The 17,167-nt window shown below is 49.0% G+C and overlaps 1 protein-coding gene across 4 annotated transcripts in view; it reads right to left on the reverse strand.

Annotated features, from left to right (window-relative positions):
• Positions 1-1,957: 1,957 nt before the first annotated feature.
• The window catches only part of BATF (basic leucine zipper ATF-like transcription factor), a 31,810-nt gene continuing 16,600 nt past the window's right edge, over positions 1,958-17,167 (reverse strand). For 3 of the 4 annotated variants that reach the window (XM_048306992.1, XM_048306991.1, XM_048306990.1), the window contains exons 3-5: positions 12,096-12,448; positions 10,172-10,276; positions 1,958-7,748 (exon numbers count right to left, since the gene is read on the reverse strand). In XM_048306992.1, coding sequence (XP_048162949.1) covers positions 7,542-7,748; positions 10,172-10,276; positions 12,096-12,161 — 378 coding nt within the window. In that variant the 5' untranslated portion in view covers positions 12,162-12,448 and the 3' untranslated portion in view covers positions 1,958-7,541. Of the gene's footprint in view, positions 7,749-10,171; positions 10,277-12,095; positions 12,449-15,739; positions 17,161-17,167 lie in introns of those variants that run through there. The other variant, XM_048306993.1, reaches the window with a different exon arrangement.

Genomic DNA, 17,167 nt, shown 5'->3' on the forward strand with positions numbered 1-17,167 from the left:
GCAGCCCGTCAAGTGAACAGGAGCAAGGTAGGGAAGCAACACTGGCTCCTCAAAGCTGAGTCAGACAAGTGTTTTTCATGCCTATAGGCCCACAGTTCCTTGAACTCCTGTCCTTGGAGTTCACTGACTCTGTGAACTGTTCAATCACCCTTTTATATAATTTGCCAGTTTCTAATTATAAAATACTAAAATAAAATCCCTGTGCTTTGCATTTCCTCCTCTCCCTATTACTGCATCTGTTTCTACTCACATGCCTCTTTCCCTTCTTGAAGCAACAGAGCAGCTGCTTTTGGATTTCCCTCATCACAGCATATTTATATAAAAATTTCTTAGCCATGGGAAATTATTTATATTTCAGGAGAACCCCTTGAAGTGGATTTTAAAGCTAGAGGGAAATCTCCTTTACATGGAGATTAACATAAGTGCTAAAAAGCTTATAGGATCCTGGAGCCAAAAGTATCTGTAAAGATTGGAATGCACTAAATCAGAGGAAGAAGCAGGACACAAATTAAGTGTAACAGTACTGGTCATCAGGTAGAGCCTAACCTCTGTAATCCTCTTCCCTGTTGGTCTCAAGAAATCCAACATTGACAGTCTTGGAATACATGTTTCCTGTATGACCAATTAGTACATACAGTTCCTTTATGTTCTGTAAGGCCTTGCAACAAGCTTCCTATTCTCAAAGTCCACCCAATAAATATAAATGCTAGGGATGGTGACAGCAATGATAATCCACATGTCAACAGGGCTCAATGACAAGCAAGGCAATATGAATGGGTGATGTAAATTGGCTTGGAAGGTGTGCAAAAGGTATAGTAGAAAATTATTGTGAAAAGTATAATTCCTTAGTGTCTTTTCTCTCCCACACTGGTTCAGAGATCCAAGGAGTAAGTGAACAAAAGGAGAAAACTGCTAAGGAAAAGCAAATACTCAAGGATTTATGGGATCTTACATCCAGGCACTTCTTTACGTTCCCTTTAAATGGGAAGTATCTAACCTCAAAGGATCGCAGGATGTCCCTTGCTTTCAAACTCTCAGCCTTGTTATTTGTGCCTCTAAATTTCATCATTGCACTTACAAAACCTAACTAGTTCAGCTCTTAGGTGGCTCTATCACATTTTAACTGATAGCATTTAGGGCCAGAAGAACTGTCAGCAGATACCCCACACAACTTTTCACAATATACACTGCAGGAAAGATTACAAGATCTTTGTCAGTGAAGGGAGAAGGTTTTCTATTGTGTTCAACACCCAAACTGCCTTAGTGATGTTCTTCAGAGGTCAGGTAGTTGTATCATAAGACCAAACGATAAGACTCGAATAGCTGGCAGAGCCACTCATTTTGGGGTCACACCTGGATGCAGTGCTCAGCTGGAGACACACGGTGTAGCGTGGGCTGGCAGGGCTGCTGCTCTGGATAAAGCCAGTGGTGCTCCCCGAGAGAGCAGGGAACCCTGCAAGCCCTCTGCTGGCACCTGTAGCTTTCTGCATCCCAAGAGCCACCCAGTATAAAGCCTATAAAGGCAATGGATTAGTTTATTACTGTAGTTTTGATACACAATTATTTCGATACCCTTAAGAATCTTTCCTGTTACATTTTCAGTGTAAAGATCTGGGTACATGAACAGTGGTGGACAACTCCATTCATAACAGTGCAGCAGGCAACCTCTGCAGCACTCAAAATTTTGCAAAAATTACCTTCCTCTACACAAAACACAATGGCTTAGTTGCACAGTCATAAATCTCATCTAGAGAAGACTGCAGACCTACCTCAGAACCACCGAAGTTGTGCAGGGGCTAACTTTGAGCACCAAATCTGTACTGTTCAAAGCTTTAGGCCTTTCAAATTACAGCTAATGGAAGGGAAATAATGTTTTGCTCCCCTTCAGCACATTTCATGTGTAGCTCTCACTCTCTGGGAATTTCATCAAGGATGCATCATCTGTGTCTATTTTACAGGGGCACAAAGAGTTATGGTGATTTGTGTGGCCCTGCCAGGGGCAGAATTTTTTTTCCAGTCTGACACCTTCCAGCCTGGGCTGCAAGGGCTTGCCCAAGAGCAGCTTGAAATTAGCACTTCTTTGCAAATCCAATCACCCTGTTCAAAGCCTGGCTTTAATAGAGTAATGGCTTTAATTTAACCCTGTCCAGTTCAGATGTGATGTTTGTGTGGATGAATCCGGTAAGTTTGAACTGCAAAGAGTAGGTGGGAGGGCACAGCTGAAGTGCTAATATTCACAGCTGCCTCCTTGCAGCAAGAAAAAGATGTAAAAGGAGTGCACAGGATGGAAGAGCACTTGAACGCAAGGTACCTCGAAGGTGCCAGTTTCTGGTTAGTGCACACCCCTCCAGACACAGGGTGCTTATGCTACCTCTGCATGGCCTTCTGCAAACAGATACCAACTTGCTCTGCCCTATTCTCTGATCAGGCCAGATGGGAACCTGCTCTAATCCAAAAACTGTGTAACTGTGGTTAGCCTGCTGTGCTGCTTGAGTATCTAAGCCCACCTCTCAACCGTTGCTTGTGAAAAGCTGTGGAGATATAGATGGCTGTGAGGAAAGCTGTGCATAAGCTCTGTTATTGGAGCAAACCCACGTCACTCCTCTGCTGTGCACCAGGCACACACATGAGACACGAAGATCTCTTTGTTCAGCTCAGAATAAAAGAAGTGAAAAAAGTGCCAGTTAGCCTCAAAACTCAGCCATAATCTAGATTTACATGCCCAGTCCAGATCAGGGTCACAGATTAACTCCAAATACCAAAGCTTGAAGTATACAAGCCCTTCTTAATCAGCATCCTCCAGCCTCCATCTCAATGAGTCATACGAGTTCATGGCAATGACACAAGAAAAAGATTTGAATCTTCTACTGTTTGCAGCTGACATTAATAATAAAAGAGTGCTGGAAATGTGCATAGCCTCACTGCTGAACTCAGGCATGTCCCTCTTCTTTCTCCCACTCACACTACAGCAAAAAAACGAACCTGGGAAAAGTTCTTAGTACCACAGCACCAAACCACCACTGTTGTGCAGGGAGAAAAGTTGACTGTGTCTTAGAGAAAAGGACAGAACTGGGACAAGAGTTGGGAGGAAGGTGTGTTGTCTCTGCGTGGATGTCTCTGAAGCAGTAGAACTCACAGGAGCTGGTGTGTGCAACCTGAACAGAAAAAAAAAATTATAGTCTCATGTTCTAACCCTAACACACTGATTGTAACCCTGCCCTGGCAAGTGATGAATATATGCTCCCTAACATTTAGTTGGGTAGGGTTTTTCAGTAACCCAGAAAGCCTTTATGGATACATACAATGCTGCCTCACTGCTCAAATCTCCTCCAGATCACCAATCTATAAGGTGGCAAAAACACAGCAGAACACAAAGTGAGCACAGGGCTGTTCACTAGGAGAAAGTCTCACCATTTCATGCCATGCTTTGGTTTTTCTCTTCTTGATAGCTTGTGGTTTATAAAAATACTTTGCCTCTTAGCAGTGATTCCTGATCTTCTTTGATCTCTGTGTGCTGAAGTATTGGCATCCAGGCAGCATTTCTGTATGACAAGTGCTGCTTTGTACACTATGATCATTGCAAGAAGCAGAAAGAGGGTCTCTTTTGTGGGCTGCTGCTTTGGTTCAGCATGCAGGAGGTTATCCTCTTGCCGATGCAGGCTGGCAGCTCTAATGGAAGTGAATTCTGAGATGGGATTTGCAAAACAAGTGCGTAAATGCTTTGGAGCCACAGCGAAACGGGCAACAGAGCTGCTTAGTCTGCCCTTTGCCAAAAGGAGTGCAGGTGCTGGCTGGGAGCGCTCAGCCTTCGCCCAGCAGAGGCCAGCACACACGCAGTGTTCGGCAGGCTGTGCTTGCAGAGCAGACCTGCCTCCCTCCTGTCTGGCCTTCCCCGGCTGGAAAAGAGTCTCTCAGCCTCCTGTGAGCACTAGATTATGTACTGCTTTGAGAGAGGTTTTCAGTGAGGAACTATGTAGCGCAACAGAAAGGCGCTGCCATCCTACTGGGGCAGGGACAGGCTTCCACAGGCCCAGCCATCACCCGGTTTATCCAGTTGTGTGCCCAGAAGCATCCCCTTCCCTTGGAGCAGCCAGCACCATAGTGCTCCTGAAGGCTGGGCATGGCCAGATAACATACACTTGAGAAATGCCAGATGCCATGGAAATGAAAATCACAGGAATTGCATTGCTGGTAAGAGCAGACAATCGAAAGCAATTTGCGATTATTGCCTTGGCCACCGCCCTGCACCTTGCTACTCGTTTAGGTTCATTTGCAGTTCATTTGTGGACAACGGTGAGGGCCACACCAGAGGACAGGCACTTGGCTACTTAGAAATCAAAAGCAGCATGTGAGGAGTCTTCAGGAGAGGCCCAGAGCCCGGGAAAGAGAAGCAAAAGACAGCACCAGTATAGAAGTGAAGGAATTTTCTCACACAGCCTAAGCAAGCAGTTCGTGCAGCTCTGCAAATAGCCTCAGGAAAAGGTCTTTTTTCCAGCCTCTGTTTGAAAGGGTTGAAAGGATATGTTGTCCCTTGCTGCTTGGGTGATAAGGACATTCTCCCAGGAGAACCATTCTTTATAACATAGAGAGACTGCCTCCCAGACACCTCACAATTACCAGAAGGAAGCAGAGGTCAAAACCGGCTTAAATAATGCAGAGCATGTTCTGTGATCAGGTTTCTGCGGGCAAGACCAGGGCAAAGACAAGTCAGATTGGAAGATGTGTCTCCTAGGAGCAGCAAACGCCAGAATGGCTGGGTTTGGCCTGAACAGCTGAGTGCAACGCCAGTAGGAGGCCTTCTAGCTCACAGACAGCCATGCAAAAGGAGGACACATTAACTGATTATGCCAAGAATATTGTTTAGGTTTTGGAGAGGATGTTGTTGCAAACCCGTCTCCCAGTCTCACCACTTGCTGCTTATTTTCGTTCTGAGTTGCAGTACTAAGTCTGAGATGTTACCAGTGAGTTCTGCAGTTCTGTGGGCATTACACAGAACCCCACCCAGTCTGAAGGATCTAGACTTTGACAGCTTTGCAGAAAAGATATTGGCTTCATATCTGTGTGGGCATAGCTGACATATACATCAGGGTAGGACCTTCTCCATCTGCAGCTAAAACCAAGCTTAGCATTTTATAGCCATGAGAAAATAGAAAGGTCACAGCAAGGAAGGAGATCTCTCACTATAGGCAACACTGCAAGCTTTGGTGGGACTCTGTTGCATCCTCCAGCGAAGAGCATGAGCCTGCAGTGCCCTCCACAGCAAATCCCTAGCAAGGTAGCAGTAGCTTTTTTCTCTGACTGTAAACCAGGAAGCTTGGGAACATCAGAATGCTAAGGACTAGCAGAAATGCTAAAGACTAGCAGAAGTGAAAGTGAAAAATCTGGGAGAAAATCCACCAGAAGCTCAAGGAGCAGAAGCAGAGCCTGTAAAGACAAGCTCATTCAGAGCTGGAGTCAGTTGTCTCTCTCAGGCTTTAAAGGACAAATTCCAGAGAAAAGCACCTTGGGAAGAGCCTGTGTAGCCTGACTGGCTCAAAGCATGTTTGAGTTCCTGTGCAAGGAATCAGCAGCTCTGTTTGTTGAACCAATGGTTAGAGTGAAGCCTATTGGTGTGAGATTTTGCAGAGAGGGGTGGTGTAAGACCCACTGAAATTGTTCCTGTAGATATATCCTGCATGTCATATATGCAGAAACCCAGCTCCCTGGCTGGAATAACCACTGTCCTTCCCTAAATGTGCTCATCCCTCATCCCAGAGCCACACAGACAGGGAGGGGCAGTGCAATCACCCATTACTTTTGTAATGGTATTACACTGCTTTTGTAGGGTGGTGACACCCAGGCCAATGTGCTGACACCAGGCATCTCTGACCAGGGTGCTTCCTGTGCTGGCACAGAAACGGGAGGCAGGAGGCTCACAAACCTCTGAACAGACCATGGCAGGAGAAATCACAGTGCTACCTGCACCTAGCCTGAGGACAGCTTGCTGAGGCATGGCAGTATTTGGTTATCATCTTGCTAGTGCAAACCAGAGAGAGAAAATGTGCACAGCATGGCACATTACAGACTTTACCCAACTGCTCATGAGGGCTATGATGATGGGCCAAAACCCATCTGGAAATAGGCTGCTTGTCCGTGCCTGAGAGAAGGATATCTACAAATCTGGTCTATTTCCCTCATTTAAAAGCCTACATCAGCAGCACTGCTTGTGGTACTCTATGCTGAAAAGATTGCAGCTGATGCTCCTTGAAGATGACAGCAGTACTGAGCCACTGCTAGCAACAGAACCCCTGGCAGGTGGGCTTCAGCCTTGTGTATAGAGTGGGGCTGGTAAGTGGGCTGCTGGCTGGTGTGTGGTAAGGTGCAGAGACTGCCTGTATGGACCAGCTTGTGTTTCCAATAAGTCAAACTCAAAAGTACTAATCTACTCCTCTCTGACCTTTCAGGTTTCATCTATTTCAATGCATGAGGCAGTGCAGCAGCCTTTTGCGGAGCTGTGACTGATGGGCAAGGGGAAAGAATGTAGACTGCAGCTACGTGCCTTAGCAGGGTAGCTTGGAGCAAGAGTCCTGCTAGGTCCTGCTTCTCCTGTGCACTCGAGGACAACATCACCAGCTCCCTCCATACCATGATGCTCCTTCCCAGCTGTGCTGCTGGCCAAGCTGAAGGCTCCATCAGCCCACCAAGACCTGCCTGTGAGCTGGCACAACATGGCAGTGCACCTCCACACATGCAAGGGGAGCAAGGGGAGCATGTGGAGGCATAGCCACCAGTAGCAGGGAGCCAAGAGGGTCAGCAGGGAAGAGACCTGTGATACTACATGGCATGTCACACTCATTAGCCAGGTCCAGTCCTGCAGCAAGGAGGGACCCTTCCTCCCCAGGGACCCCATCACCCCACAAACCATTCTTCCTCAGCCTGTCCAGCCTACGTGCATAGGCGCCCCCTTCTAAATGTGGGGCTCTGATTACTGGCTCTGGATTAGACTCCTGTGCATGCAGGGCTGTTTCCTGGGCTCCGAGTTCTCCCCTCTTGCTGCCTGTGTCTTCAGTGTATCATGCCAGGCCTTAGGAGTAACTCAAATCCTATATTGGAAACAAAGAGTTAAGCATTTTCAATCTTTATTTTACAAAAATAAACCAGTTTTGCCCTGACACTCTGTGGCCCCCAACCTTTCCCTCCACCCCTGCTCCCTTTCCTCTTCTGGAGCTCTGGTTGTTGCATGCCACAGCCAGCTGCTCTTATGGAGGCTGCCGGCACTGCACACTCCTGTGAGTCTCCCCAAACAACGACCAGAAAAGGGGGTTGGTGCCCTTTTGTGACTGCCTCTTCTTCCCAGAATCCAAGCTGGAAACGGTCCAAAGATGCCTCATGGTGGCTCTGCCATTTCTGCACAGGGAGCAAGTCTTAGGCAAATCACTCAGAGTACATATCAAGAAGGAATGTCTGTCCGTCCAATTCCTTCCCTTGGATGGAAAAGCAAGCCCCACGAAGTTACTTCTTGCCATCAGTGGAGCTGGCATGCTGCTGTCCTGCTGGCTGGCTCAGTGTTGGAAGCGTGGGGAGCTAATGTGGGGCTGGTGAAAAGAGTGTGTGGCATAAAGCACTTCTGGAGGCGGTGGAGGGGATGCCAGGATGGAGCAGAGCGGTTCATGGGAGCTCAGCATTGAGGTGAAGTGCTTCATTTCCTCTGTCAGCTGCTTGATCTCCCGGCGCAGGGCAGCATTCTGTCTCTCCAAGTCTTCACTCTCCTGAGGAGACAAAACCACAGGGGCTTCCTCAGCGTGGGACCCATAGGATGAGCTGGGGACACGAGGCTTGCGGTCCTGTGCCTCTCTGCCCCACAGAATTTCCAGAATGATATATTTCTGGTAAATTCATCACAGAGCCACGCCTGGGCAAACCCTCCTCCCCCAGCTGGCCAGGCCGGGTGTGGGTGCGATGCTGGCAGCCCCAGCCACGCTCCCCGGCCTCAGCTTACGAGAATTGACTGTGGCTTGTTCCCGCCCAGGCTTTCTCGCTCCCTCTCATGCACACATACATCTCCGGGCGCTTCCCGGGCAGCCCAGCCCCCGGGGGAGAGCACGTTGAATAACCGCCGTCTTTAACCAGAAAACCACCTGTCACAGGAAACCTGTCATTGCCCTGGAAAGAAGAGACTCACTGCTTCCTGCTAGCAGCCGGGGAAAGCAGCGGCACGATGGGGAGGAAGGGGAGACGCTTGAGTCAGAAGAAAAGAGAAACTGAGGCCTCAGAAGAACTGAATTAATACTGGTATTAATGAGAATAACAACAAAGGGGTTAATAATGATGTTCAGCCTTGTCTCAACACTACTGAAAGCATCAACGCCTTTGCTACCTCTGCTTCTGCTGAAGTGCAGCCAGCTCCAGGCTGAAGCACTGCAGGCATCAACTGACCATGGAGCCAGCAGCCTGGGCAGGACCAGAGGACTGGAAACTCAGCTGAGAGAGCTAAAGCAGGATGCAGCACTTGGAGGCTCTGGAAAGCTGCACCACCACATTGGCAAAGCAAACCTTCTGCTCGCCCCTCTGCTGCTACGCTGATTCCTGATGGTGCCCACTCCATGCACAGGTCGAAATGCACCCAGCAATTGCAGCAGGAGTTCACACAGCAAACAGCATCTCTCAGGTGTGACCAAACAGTTTGGAAATCATGACTGTTGTTGAACTCAGGAATTGATGGGAATCACCCAGAGGCCAGGAGTCCCAGTTTTCCTACGACTCATTCTCCTCAAAACACAAGCTAGAAAACCCTGGGGCAGATGGAGCTGGTGGCTCCTTTCATACCACCATAGCTCAAACTGAGCCATGCTTTTCTGGGAAGAACCACATCAGAGAAACAAAGTCCCTGATGCAGAATCCACCAAAGACAAAGAGCACTCAGGGAATGAACCTAGGAGCAGCACGGGGTCACTGTCCACTGGAATTGAAAAAAATTAGCAGAGATTTACCATCCATCTTCTACTTGCCTCCCTGCATTTTTTCATCTACCTGTCGGGATCCAAAATGGGCTTAGCCCACTGCCCCATCCCAATGGGAAGGCAAGGACTGTGTGTTATCAATGCTAGCTTGAGCAGTAGTAATCTCATAAGCAAGTGGTTTGTTATCTGCTCTAAGAAAAGCAGCCCAATTCTGGTTGGTGCACAGCTAGGCAGGATTTTCCAGGGGGAAGCTCAGAGCCCATTCCTACCCCTAGGATTACTGTGGAGAGAGCAGTGACCCCAAGGAAATGGTGGTTTTTCACCTCTCTCAGACATAGTTGCCCAGAGCCTTTGCTGCTGGCAGATGTAACGCAATCAGCCTAGAGCCATGTCAGCTCTAAAAGGCTCATCAGCTACTGAGAAAAGAGTGAAATCTGTCTTGAACCCAGCTCCAACTATGGGCTAAGGGCACTATGTAAGGAGGAAGGTTCAGAACTGGATTCTCAGGAATTGTTTCCAGTAATGGGAATATGGGGGAATATGAAGACTGCTAAATCAAAGGACTTTTTTTGAACATGAGCTCAACTAGCACTTTTCAAAGGATAGCCAAGCCCAGCACAGGGATAAAGATGGTTTCTGGCCACTGCAGGCTGCGTGTTCTTCATCTTTCCCACCAGTGGCCCAAAATACATTGGACTGCACTTATCAATGTGCAAAATGCAAAGTATCCCAGACCTTATGCTCTGACACTGACTACATACTCCTGCCCAAACACACACAGCCAGAAGTGACCATTCCTCCCGAAAGGCAAGACATCTAATTGTTCACACTGGGAAGAGCTGTGGGGGTGCCCACAGTGCCACAGAAAAGTACCCTTGTATGCTGTTGCACCTCTGCATAAGTGGTGGCATGAATCCCAAACCTGGGGAGAGCCAGCCCAGGTGAGACTGTGCTTTCAAAGAGCTCAGTCAGAAGAGGTTGGGAAAGGAAATCGGTGATGAAAGACTGAGAGATAAAGATGGATTCAAAACTAGCTGCAAAACTAAACGCTTCCGTGGCCGTTGTCCTGGGCTGTGTGCTCTCGCTGCAGGCGCTGACTCCTTCATCCTGCCCTGGCCTCACTTCTCCTGTCCTGCCTCCACTGAGCATCTCTGCTCCAAGTCCCAGGGGAAAAGCACATTGTCTCCTCTGAGTCCTCAGCACCAGGGATGAGAAAGGGTGGGAGTGCTCACCAAGTGCAGTGTGTCTGCTTTCTGGGTCTGCCTCAGGCGGCTCTTCTGGGCAGCAATTCGATTCTTCTCCCTCCTTTGGACTTTCCTCATGTCATCAGAAGAGTCCTAGAGAAACAAGGCATGGAAATGACTGGGTAATTCTCTCCCTCACCCTTCTTCTGTTATTTGCTGTGAAAGGGACACAGCAGATAACATCACTGAAGCACAGGACATGGGCTACACACCCTCCACACCAGTATAAAGCCATAGTCCAGGGGATGTGTGATACTTTTAGTACCCCTGTTGCCAGGAGGGGCACATCTAACATCCTTGGGGATCCCAGAACAGCTGGGAAATGACCACTCTCCCTTCACCAACACAGAGCCTGGGATACATTTTGATGGACCAGAGTAAGGACCTCCCTCTGGAAGAAAGACAATTTGATTTCTTGTACAGAAAACATTTTCCTTTCCTGTCTCTCTGCAGGGTAATGGCTCTGCAGACATTCCAGCTCCTTGGCTATACCATTTTTCCAGATATTCAGCCTGTGTTTTCCTCTTTTCACCCCTGAAGGCCCCTCCCTTCTCCATCACCCTCCTGCCTCAGGCTTTATTTGTTGCAGACCCTCACAACACAATATGGCCCCTGCTTTCTTAACTAGACAGACTCAGAGCTTTTGTTTTTAACACAGATCTTATTTGCTCCACCTCTCTGATCTCTGTCCTTGCTCTTTTCTGGAGTCCCTTGGTAGCAATGCCTGCAGTGCTGACTGCAACACTCCCAAGCCCCTTAAGCAGGGGAGAACAGAGGTCTCCAGGCTTCAGGTCATGAGCTTCATGCACCAGTCATTCTCTGCTGAGATCTGGTCCTGCTGCTGCCTTCTGACAGTTGAAACTGTCACACAGACTTTCATCTTCTATTTTCATATTGCACTGCCCCTCTTGTGGACTCTTTAGCATTCACACCACCACTTCTCCACAAGACTACAAAACTCAGCCACAAAAGTTATCTTCCCAGCCCATCTATCTGTCCACATCCTCCCCCCCCCTCCCCCCAACCCAAGATATTTTTCTTCTTTGAACTTAACCGTTTTATCCTTGCCTTCAATACCCTGAAAATGTCTCAGATATAGCAGCTCCCACATCCTGCATCTAGTCCGGTCCCTATCCTTTGCAAAACCTTGTGCTTTATCCCTGTCTTTACCAGGATGCAAGCCAGGATGCATTCCCATCCTTGTTTGGAAGCCAAAAATCATCTGCCCTGATGATCCCCAAGATTTCTGAGCAAAGTCTCAGGTGCTTGCTCTTGTTGCCAGCCCTAGACAAATGGCAAATGACAGATAACATAAAGTTTAGCCAGAAAAGGCAGTGAGAATACCTCAGACTTGAGTCTGTATCTGCCAGCAAAAAACCTACCATTAAGGTATGCCATGCAAAATCCCTCTGTGAAGCATCACTAACATGAAAAACCTCTGAGGCTGAACAGTAAAGAAAGCAGATCCAAAGCAGCAGGGCTTTTCTGGGTCCCGAGTGCTGTCCACAGAAGCAGGAAGCAGGCAGGCTGCCCCTGAGACACCCTGGTCCATGGCCAGGAGGTGCCTGCTCAGGCTCCTCACTAGAGCACCGACTCACGCCGAAGCTTCCTGCCTGCCTGGCATGTATCACAGGACCCACCATGCCTGGGGGTCCTGGGCTCCCAGCTGCCCCTGGCATAGCCCCAGGTAACCAGGTCATCTCTCTCTGCCCATACCCAGCTCTGTGGCTGGAGCTTCTGCCAGGGCCCTTGGCTGAGCCCTGCATCTCTCTCCCCACAGCCATTCTTAGAAAGCTCTGCCATATTGCCCTGTGAAAACACCGACAGTGGGTGCCACCCTACTTCCTGCCCACTCGTGGCCCCCTGAAATACTCTCCAGCTAGGGAGAGCTGGGGAACAACCCCTGCTTTACCTGCTTGCTGGGAGGGGGAGACTGGCTGAAGCTGCTGGAATCACTGCTGTCAGAGCTGTGGGGCATGGCTGCTGTTTCTGGCTCCCAGGGTCTCTTCAGCTTACGTTGTGCTCTTGATGTGCTTGCCTTCTGTCTTGCTTCTCTGCCTCTCCTCTGTCCTCCTCTGTCACCTCTGATATGGCCCTTGGTTCCCTGCTCTCACTCGTCTCGGAAGCACTCTGTCCTTCTGCGCAGCACTCCGACACTTTCGCTGCCTCTCCTCTCAGAGCCTCTGCACCTTCCCTTTAGGTCTCAGCCTCCTTGTGGTTTCTCAGAACCTTGGGGATGTAAGCTGAAAGTCACGTGGCCGGAAACTTTAAGGCAAAGAAGAAAAGTTACAGAAGAAGAAAAAAGTTTTTAAAAACCAATTTAAAAAAAAAGAAGAAGAAGAAAAGCACATCTGGGAAAAATGTGCTTCAAAATAGCCTGAAAAACCCCCGAAAAACACCTTCAGGCAGTTGAAAAACAACGCGATGGGTTTTCTCTGAGACAAACAGCAGAGATGGAAAGGAAGAAAAGCCCCAGCTCTGGCTGTGAAACTTGGACCTTCAAAGGAGGGCAGTGCGGAGGAGGTGCCACTGGGAGCCCCAGAAATTCCAGGGACACTGTGTCCCATGCCAGCCCTGTGCAGGCAGGAGGTCAGTCCAGCCCCAGGCAACCTCAGTCACCCCAACACAGCTGAGGAAATTCCCAGGCAGACACACATCTCCCCACAACCCTCCCACCCCCTCCTGCCGCCCCCACACCATTGACGTGGGTCCCGGGGAGGGGACGGGTACCCTCAGCAGGTGCCACATAAACACTGTTAGTGCAGGTGGTTCACATGGGCACGACGAAGCACCAGTCCCATTTAAGAAGAAAGGCTCAGGGTCATAGGATGTTTGGACTGGGTTGGGTGGGACTAGTATTTTCTATAAAGCAAAGCTATTTAGCACTCTAAAACATTCATTAGTATGTCACCACTGACCCATAAAGGAATATCAGCCCTGGCAGACAAAATGCTGTAAACATAAGAATCTATGGATCAGACCATGCAGACAGCAGCAAGGAGGAGCTGCTTTGGATCCCCTTCTCTGTTCCCGGTCTGTGCTCTCTGGGACTACTTCTATCCTTAGTACAAGCCTCAGAAGACTAAAGATGTGCAATCAGCCCCTAGGACAGCAATACCTCAGGGGTACCCTCGGAGTACCCCATGCTAGTGGCTCTGGAGGTGACAATGCAGGAGTAGGAGGTGCCAAAGCAGGGACCATTTGCTTTCTGATCTGCTCATGTCACCAGATCCAGCAGGATGAGCCACGGTCACGTGCCAACAGGCTCTCCATCCACAGACAGGACCACACGACTTTGGAGCTGCTAAGTTCTTGCATGTGCAATAAGGAGCAGATCTAGAAACAGGCATGAACCCACTCACAGTAACACACTCCTGTGGAAAACAGCAATTCCCAGTTCCCAACTTACTGAGTTTTGTTGCCTGTGGGTGTTTTGTTTGCATTTCTCCGGCCTCAAGCAGGAACAGCTAGCAAGTCTCAGCAGCAGGGCATAGGCCAGGGCACTTGAGATGCAGTGGTCATTAGGGCAAGAGTATTGGCAGATTTGAGGTTGCAGCTGTATTGCAGCACAGAAAGCACACTTGCAGAGAAGTATGTGCAGACTTGCATGGGCACTGCTGGCATTTCTTCCCATCCTTGCCACTCATGGAGCCAACACAGGAACAAACATGGCCAAAACCAAGAACTGCATAGGGCTGGCTGCAGGCTGGGTGGTTCAGGGACATCTCTTGGCTTAGCTCCAGTAGCAAAACTACGCCATTTTGGCCTGTTTGCCCCTTTAGAAACATCCTGTGGCACTGGTGTTCTACCCTTAAGCCCTTTTATCTGAACATTTCACAGCATTGAGTGTATTTTTCCTCCTGGTGGCTATATGGAAATGCTAGGGTCCACCACACATTTTAACATGTCTGCAAGGGTTTGCTCGGCATGATCCACCCTGAGGGACCCAATTTCCTGGAATGCAGCCCCCCTATAGCACGCAGGGCTCTTCTGGTGCAGCTGGCTCTGGAAATGGAGTAGCCGAAGGCATTGGTGAGGTGAGAGATGTTGAGTTCAGGTCTCCCAAGGCACCGGCCAGCAGCACAACCCTTGAAGGACCCATTAGCTCACTGCATCACTACACTTCCTCTGAATTCTGCAACCCTGTGCAGCACTTCCTTTCCAGGAAGCACACTGCAGGATTCCCACTCTCCCAAGGAAACCACACTCCTCTGCTGGTGAGCAGGTCTCAGAGACTGCCTGGCCTGTCCTGCTCTGCAGGCTGCTGGATGGAGGGAGCTCCTTCCTCAGAGAAAAATATCCTTATTCCATTATTGGGCAAATTAGGTGAATTCCTTCCTTTTGTATCTAGCAAGGCCAGCGTCTGGGAGACAGTTGGGAAGGTGGTGGGGCTGTTGGCAGAAGGTGGTGAGGGAAGCTGAATGTCCTGGCAGGAGCTGGACAGTTAGTGCAAAACTGTCCAGAATGTGGCTGTGGCAAAGGCTGTTCTTAGATCCACAGGAGGGAGGTTTTGAGCGCACCTTGGTTTGCCCAGAGCTGGGCTTTTCTTAACAGCTGATGAACACACCTCAGGAGAAAGCAACAGCACGGGAGAGGGTTTGGACAACTGGCCTTTCTGAGCAGGGCTAAGTGAGCATCCTTTTTCCTGCCTTGTCCAAACACTCTCTTTGCCCTTGAACTGGCCATGCTGTTAATGAATTCCTGCCACTTATGAGCAAATAAGTGTCTGTAAGTGAGACAAGTGTCTCTTGGTGGGAAGATGGGCAGAGCTTTCACAATGCTTCTCTGGGCTGGGCTGGACCCATGTTGTCTCCTCACAGGCAGTGAGATCCCCCTGCCATTTCTCTGGTCAGAGACATGATCCCCCAACCCAGAGCAGCAGAAACCACCAGTATGGCTCCACCAGCATCTGCTTACAGCTCTGTGGGAACTGCCCTGGGCACCTGCTGCAGGCACAACATGGGGAGCTGATTTCCTGCTGCCCCTGCCCAGGCTCCCCACCACTATGAGGGGGAGCTTCAGGAGCCAGTCTCCTAATCTCTGTGCTTGACTTAGGTGACTAAATTTATACTGTGAATAACATCCCCTGACTTCCTCTCTGGGATCATTTCATTTTCTTTGATCTTAATCACAGGAGCTGTGATATCGTCAGTGGCACTGGAAAAACTCACCAGTGCTAGGCTACTGCCATACCAGCAGCTTGATGGAGAAAGGATATTTCCAGAGGCTTTTAGGGGAAGGACAGGGCCAACCAGTCCTGTATTTGTCCCTTGTGAATTACAGCAGGCAATGCTGAAGGGAGTCCGGTTCTCCCAGGACACAGTGGCTGCAGGGACTCTGGAGCCTGGGCTTAGTGTGATCTCAGCCGTGGAGAAATGGTTTGAAAGCAGCAAGATGCAGTTCAGCAAGAACAAATGCAAATGTAAAGCAAAGCGAGCTGTAGGTAGAAGATCTGGGGAGTAACCAATGGGGCAGCAGAATAGCGGGGAAAAATCCGGGGGTTGCAGAGCATCAAAAACTGAAGCTTTGCCAGCAGCAAAGGGGTCAAGTATTGACCTGGGGTTCTGGGGCAAGGCAGAGGAGGCGACTGCCTTGTGCTGCCTGTGCAGGGTCAGGACCCGTTCAGAGTCCTAGGCCAAGAAGTGAAGTAGTCTGGAAGAAAAACAATACAAAGGATAAACACACAGAAATATTGTACCAGGAGAAAGGAGTGAAGAAATTTGGCCCATTTAGCCTAGAAAAGAGAAGTTTTGGGGGTGGGAAGTGGGTGGTGAGCAAGGAACAGTCTTTCATATGTTGTAATGGAAAGGGTGGTCAGCTGCTGTCTGTGCAGCCAAAGCAGGGTAAGAAGCAACAGGCTCCAACTGTGGCAGGAAAGGTGGAGGTCTGATGTTCGAAGCAAGATGAAGTTAGAAGACCTTGGGATGGGCAATTCAGGAAAGTTATTCAAGCCCCTTTATATGAAGTGACTGGGGAGAAACCTCTCTCGAAAAAAGTCCAGGTTGAATCCTGCCTCTGTGGGATGGATTATGTTATGAGTTATGTTTCCAGGGTTTCAATAAGGAAAAATAAATTAAAAAAAAAACCCGACTGGGATGGGTTCCTCAGAACCAAGAGAGCACATAGGGTATTTTTCAGCCAGGACCTTTGCTTCAAAACCTCTTTCCCCATGTCCCACCTGTGCAACCATCTTCCTCAGCACAGGTGGGTCCTGGAGTTTCCTTGTAAACCTGCTGCTCCAGAGCTCTTTCCTGCAGCAGGCTTATGACAGCAACATTCAAAACTGCATCTCACCCCATTCATCCCACTCATCTTGTTTGCACAGCCATTCAGTGCATAGTGCTATTTAAAAATCCAGCCTAGACCAGTTACCAGATTCAGCCTCCTGTAAACCACCGAGGTTGTTTCTGCTTCACATGTAGCATTTTATGCAAATAATTTCTTACAATATTCGGACAATTGCAACAACGTGCTTATAATTCCCCACATAAGTTTGAAGACTTTTGCATAGAAATCAGTGCTGAGTTGAGATGTTAAGCAAATGTCTGTGTTGAACGAAGTCCCTGCTCTCTACCAGACACTTTTGCCATGTCCCGCTCTGCCAGCACATGTTGTCCTGTCTGTGAGGTGTGCAGCTTCCCCAGTCTCTGTCACCAGGGCTATTTCATCTTGACTGAGCTCAGTGTGAGAGTGAGGTTGTGCCAGGAGAGCTGAAGCATAGTCCCACCAAATTCATCCCACTTGGTGCAGAACAAACACCAATGCTTTCAGTCCTTACTCAGTGCAACCAGCCAATGTCCAGGAAACAGGTACGTTACACCCCAAATGTCTGATAAATGACAAGGGCTGTAGTCAAGCACTCAAAACTATGGAAATCCCATAATTGAATCCCTACAGCACACTGCATTTACACCCTCATGCTGTGTAACATGCTGTGCTCTGTAGCTGCGTGGTCCACTAGGGTTTATTCCCTGGGATGGCTGT

The sequence above is a fragment of the Corvus hawaiiensis genome, chromosome 6, assembly GCF_020740725.1.
Source record: "Corvus hawaiiensis isolate bCorHaw1 chromosome 6, bCorHaw1.pri.cur, whole genome shotgun sequence".
NCBI classification, from domain to species: Eukaryota; Metazoa; Chordata; class Aves; order Passeriformes; family Corvidae; genus Corvus; species Corvus hawaiiensis.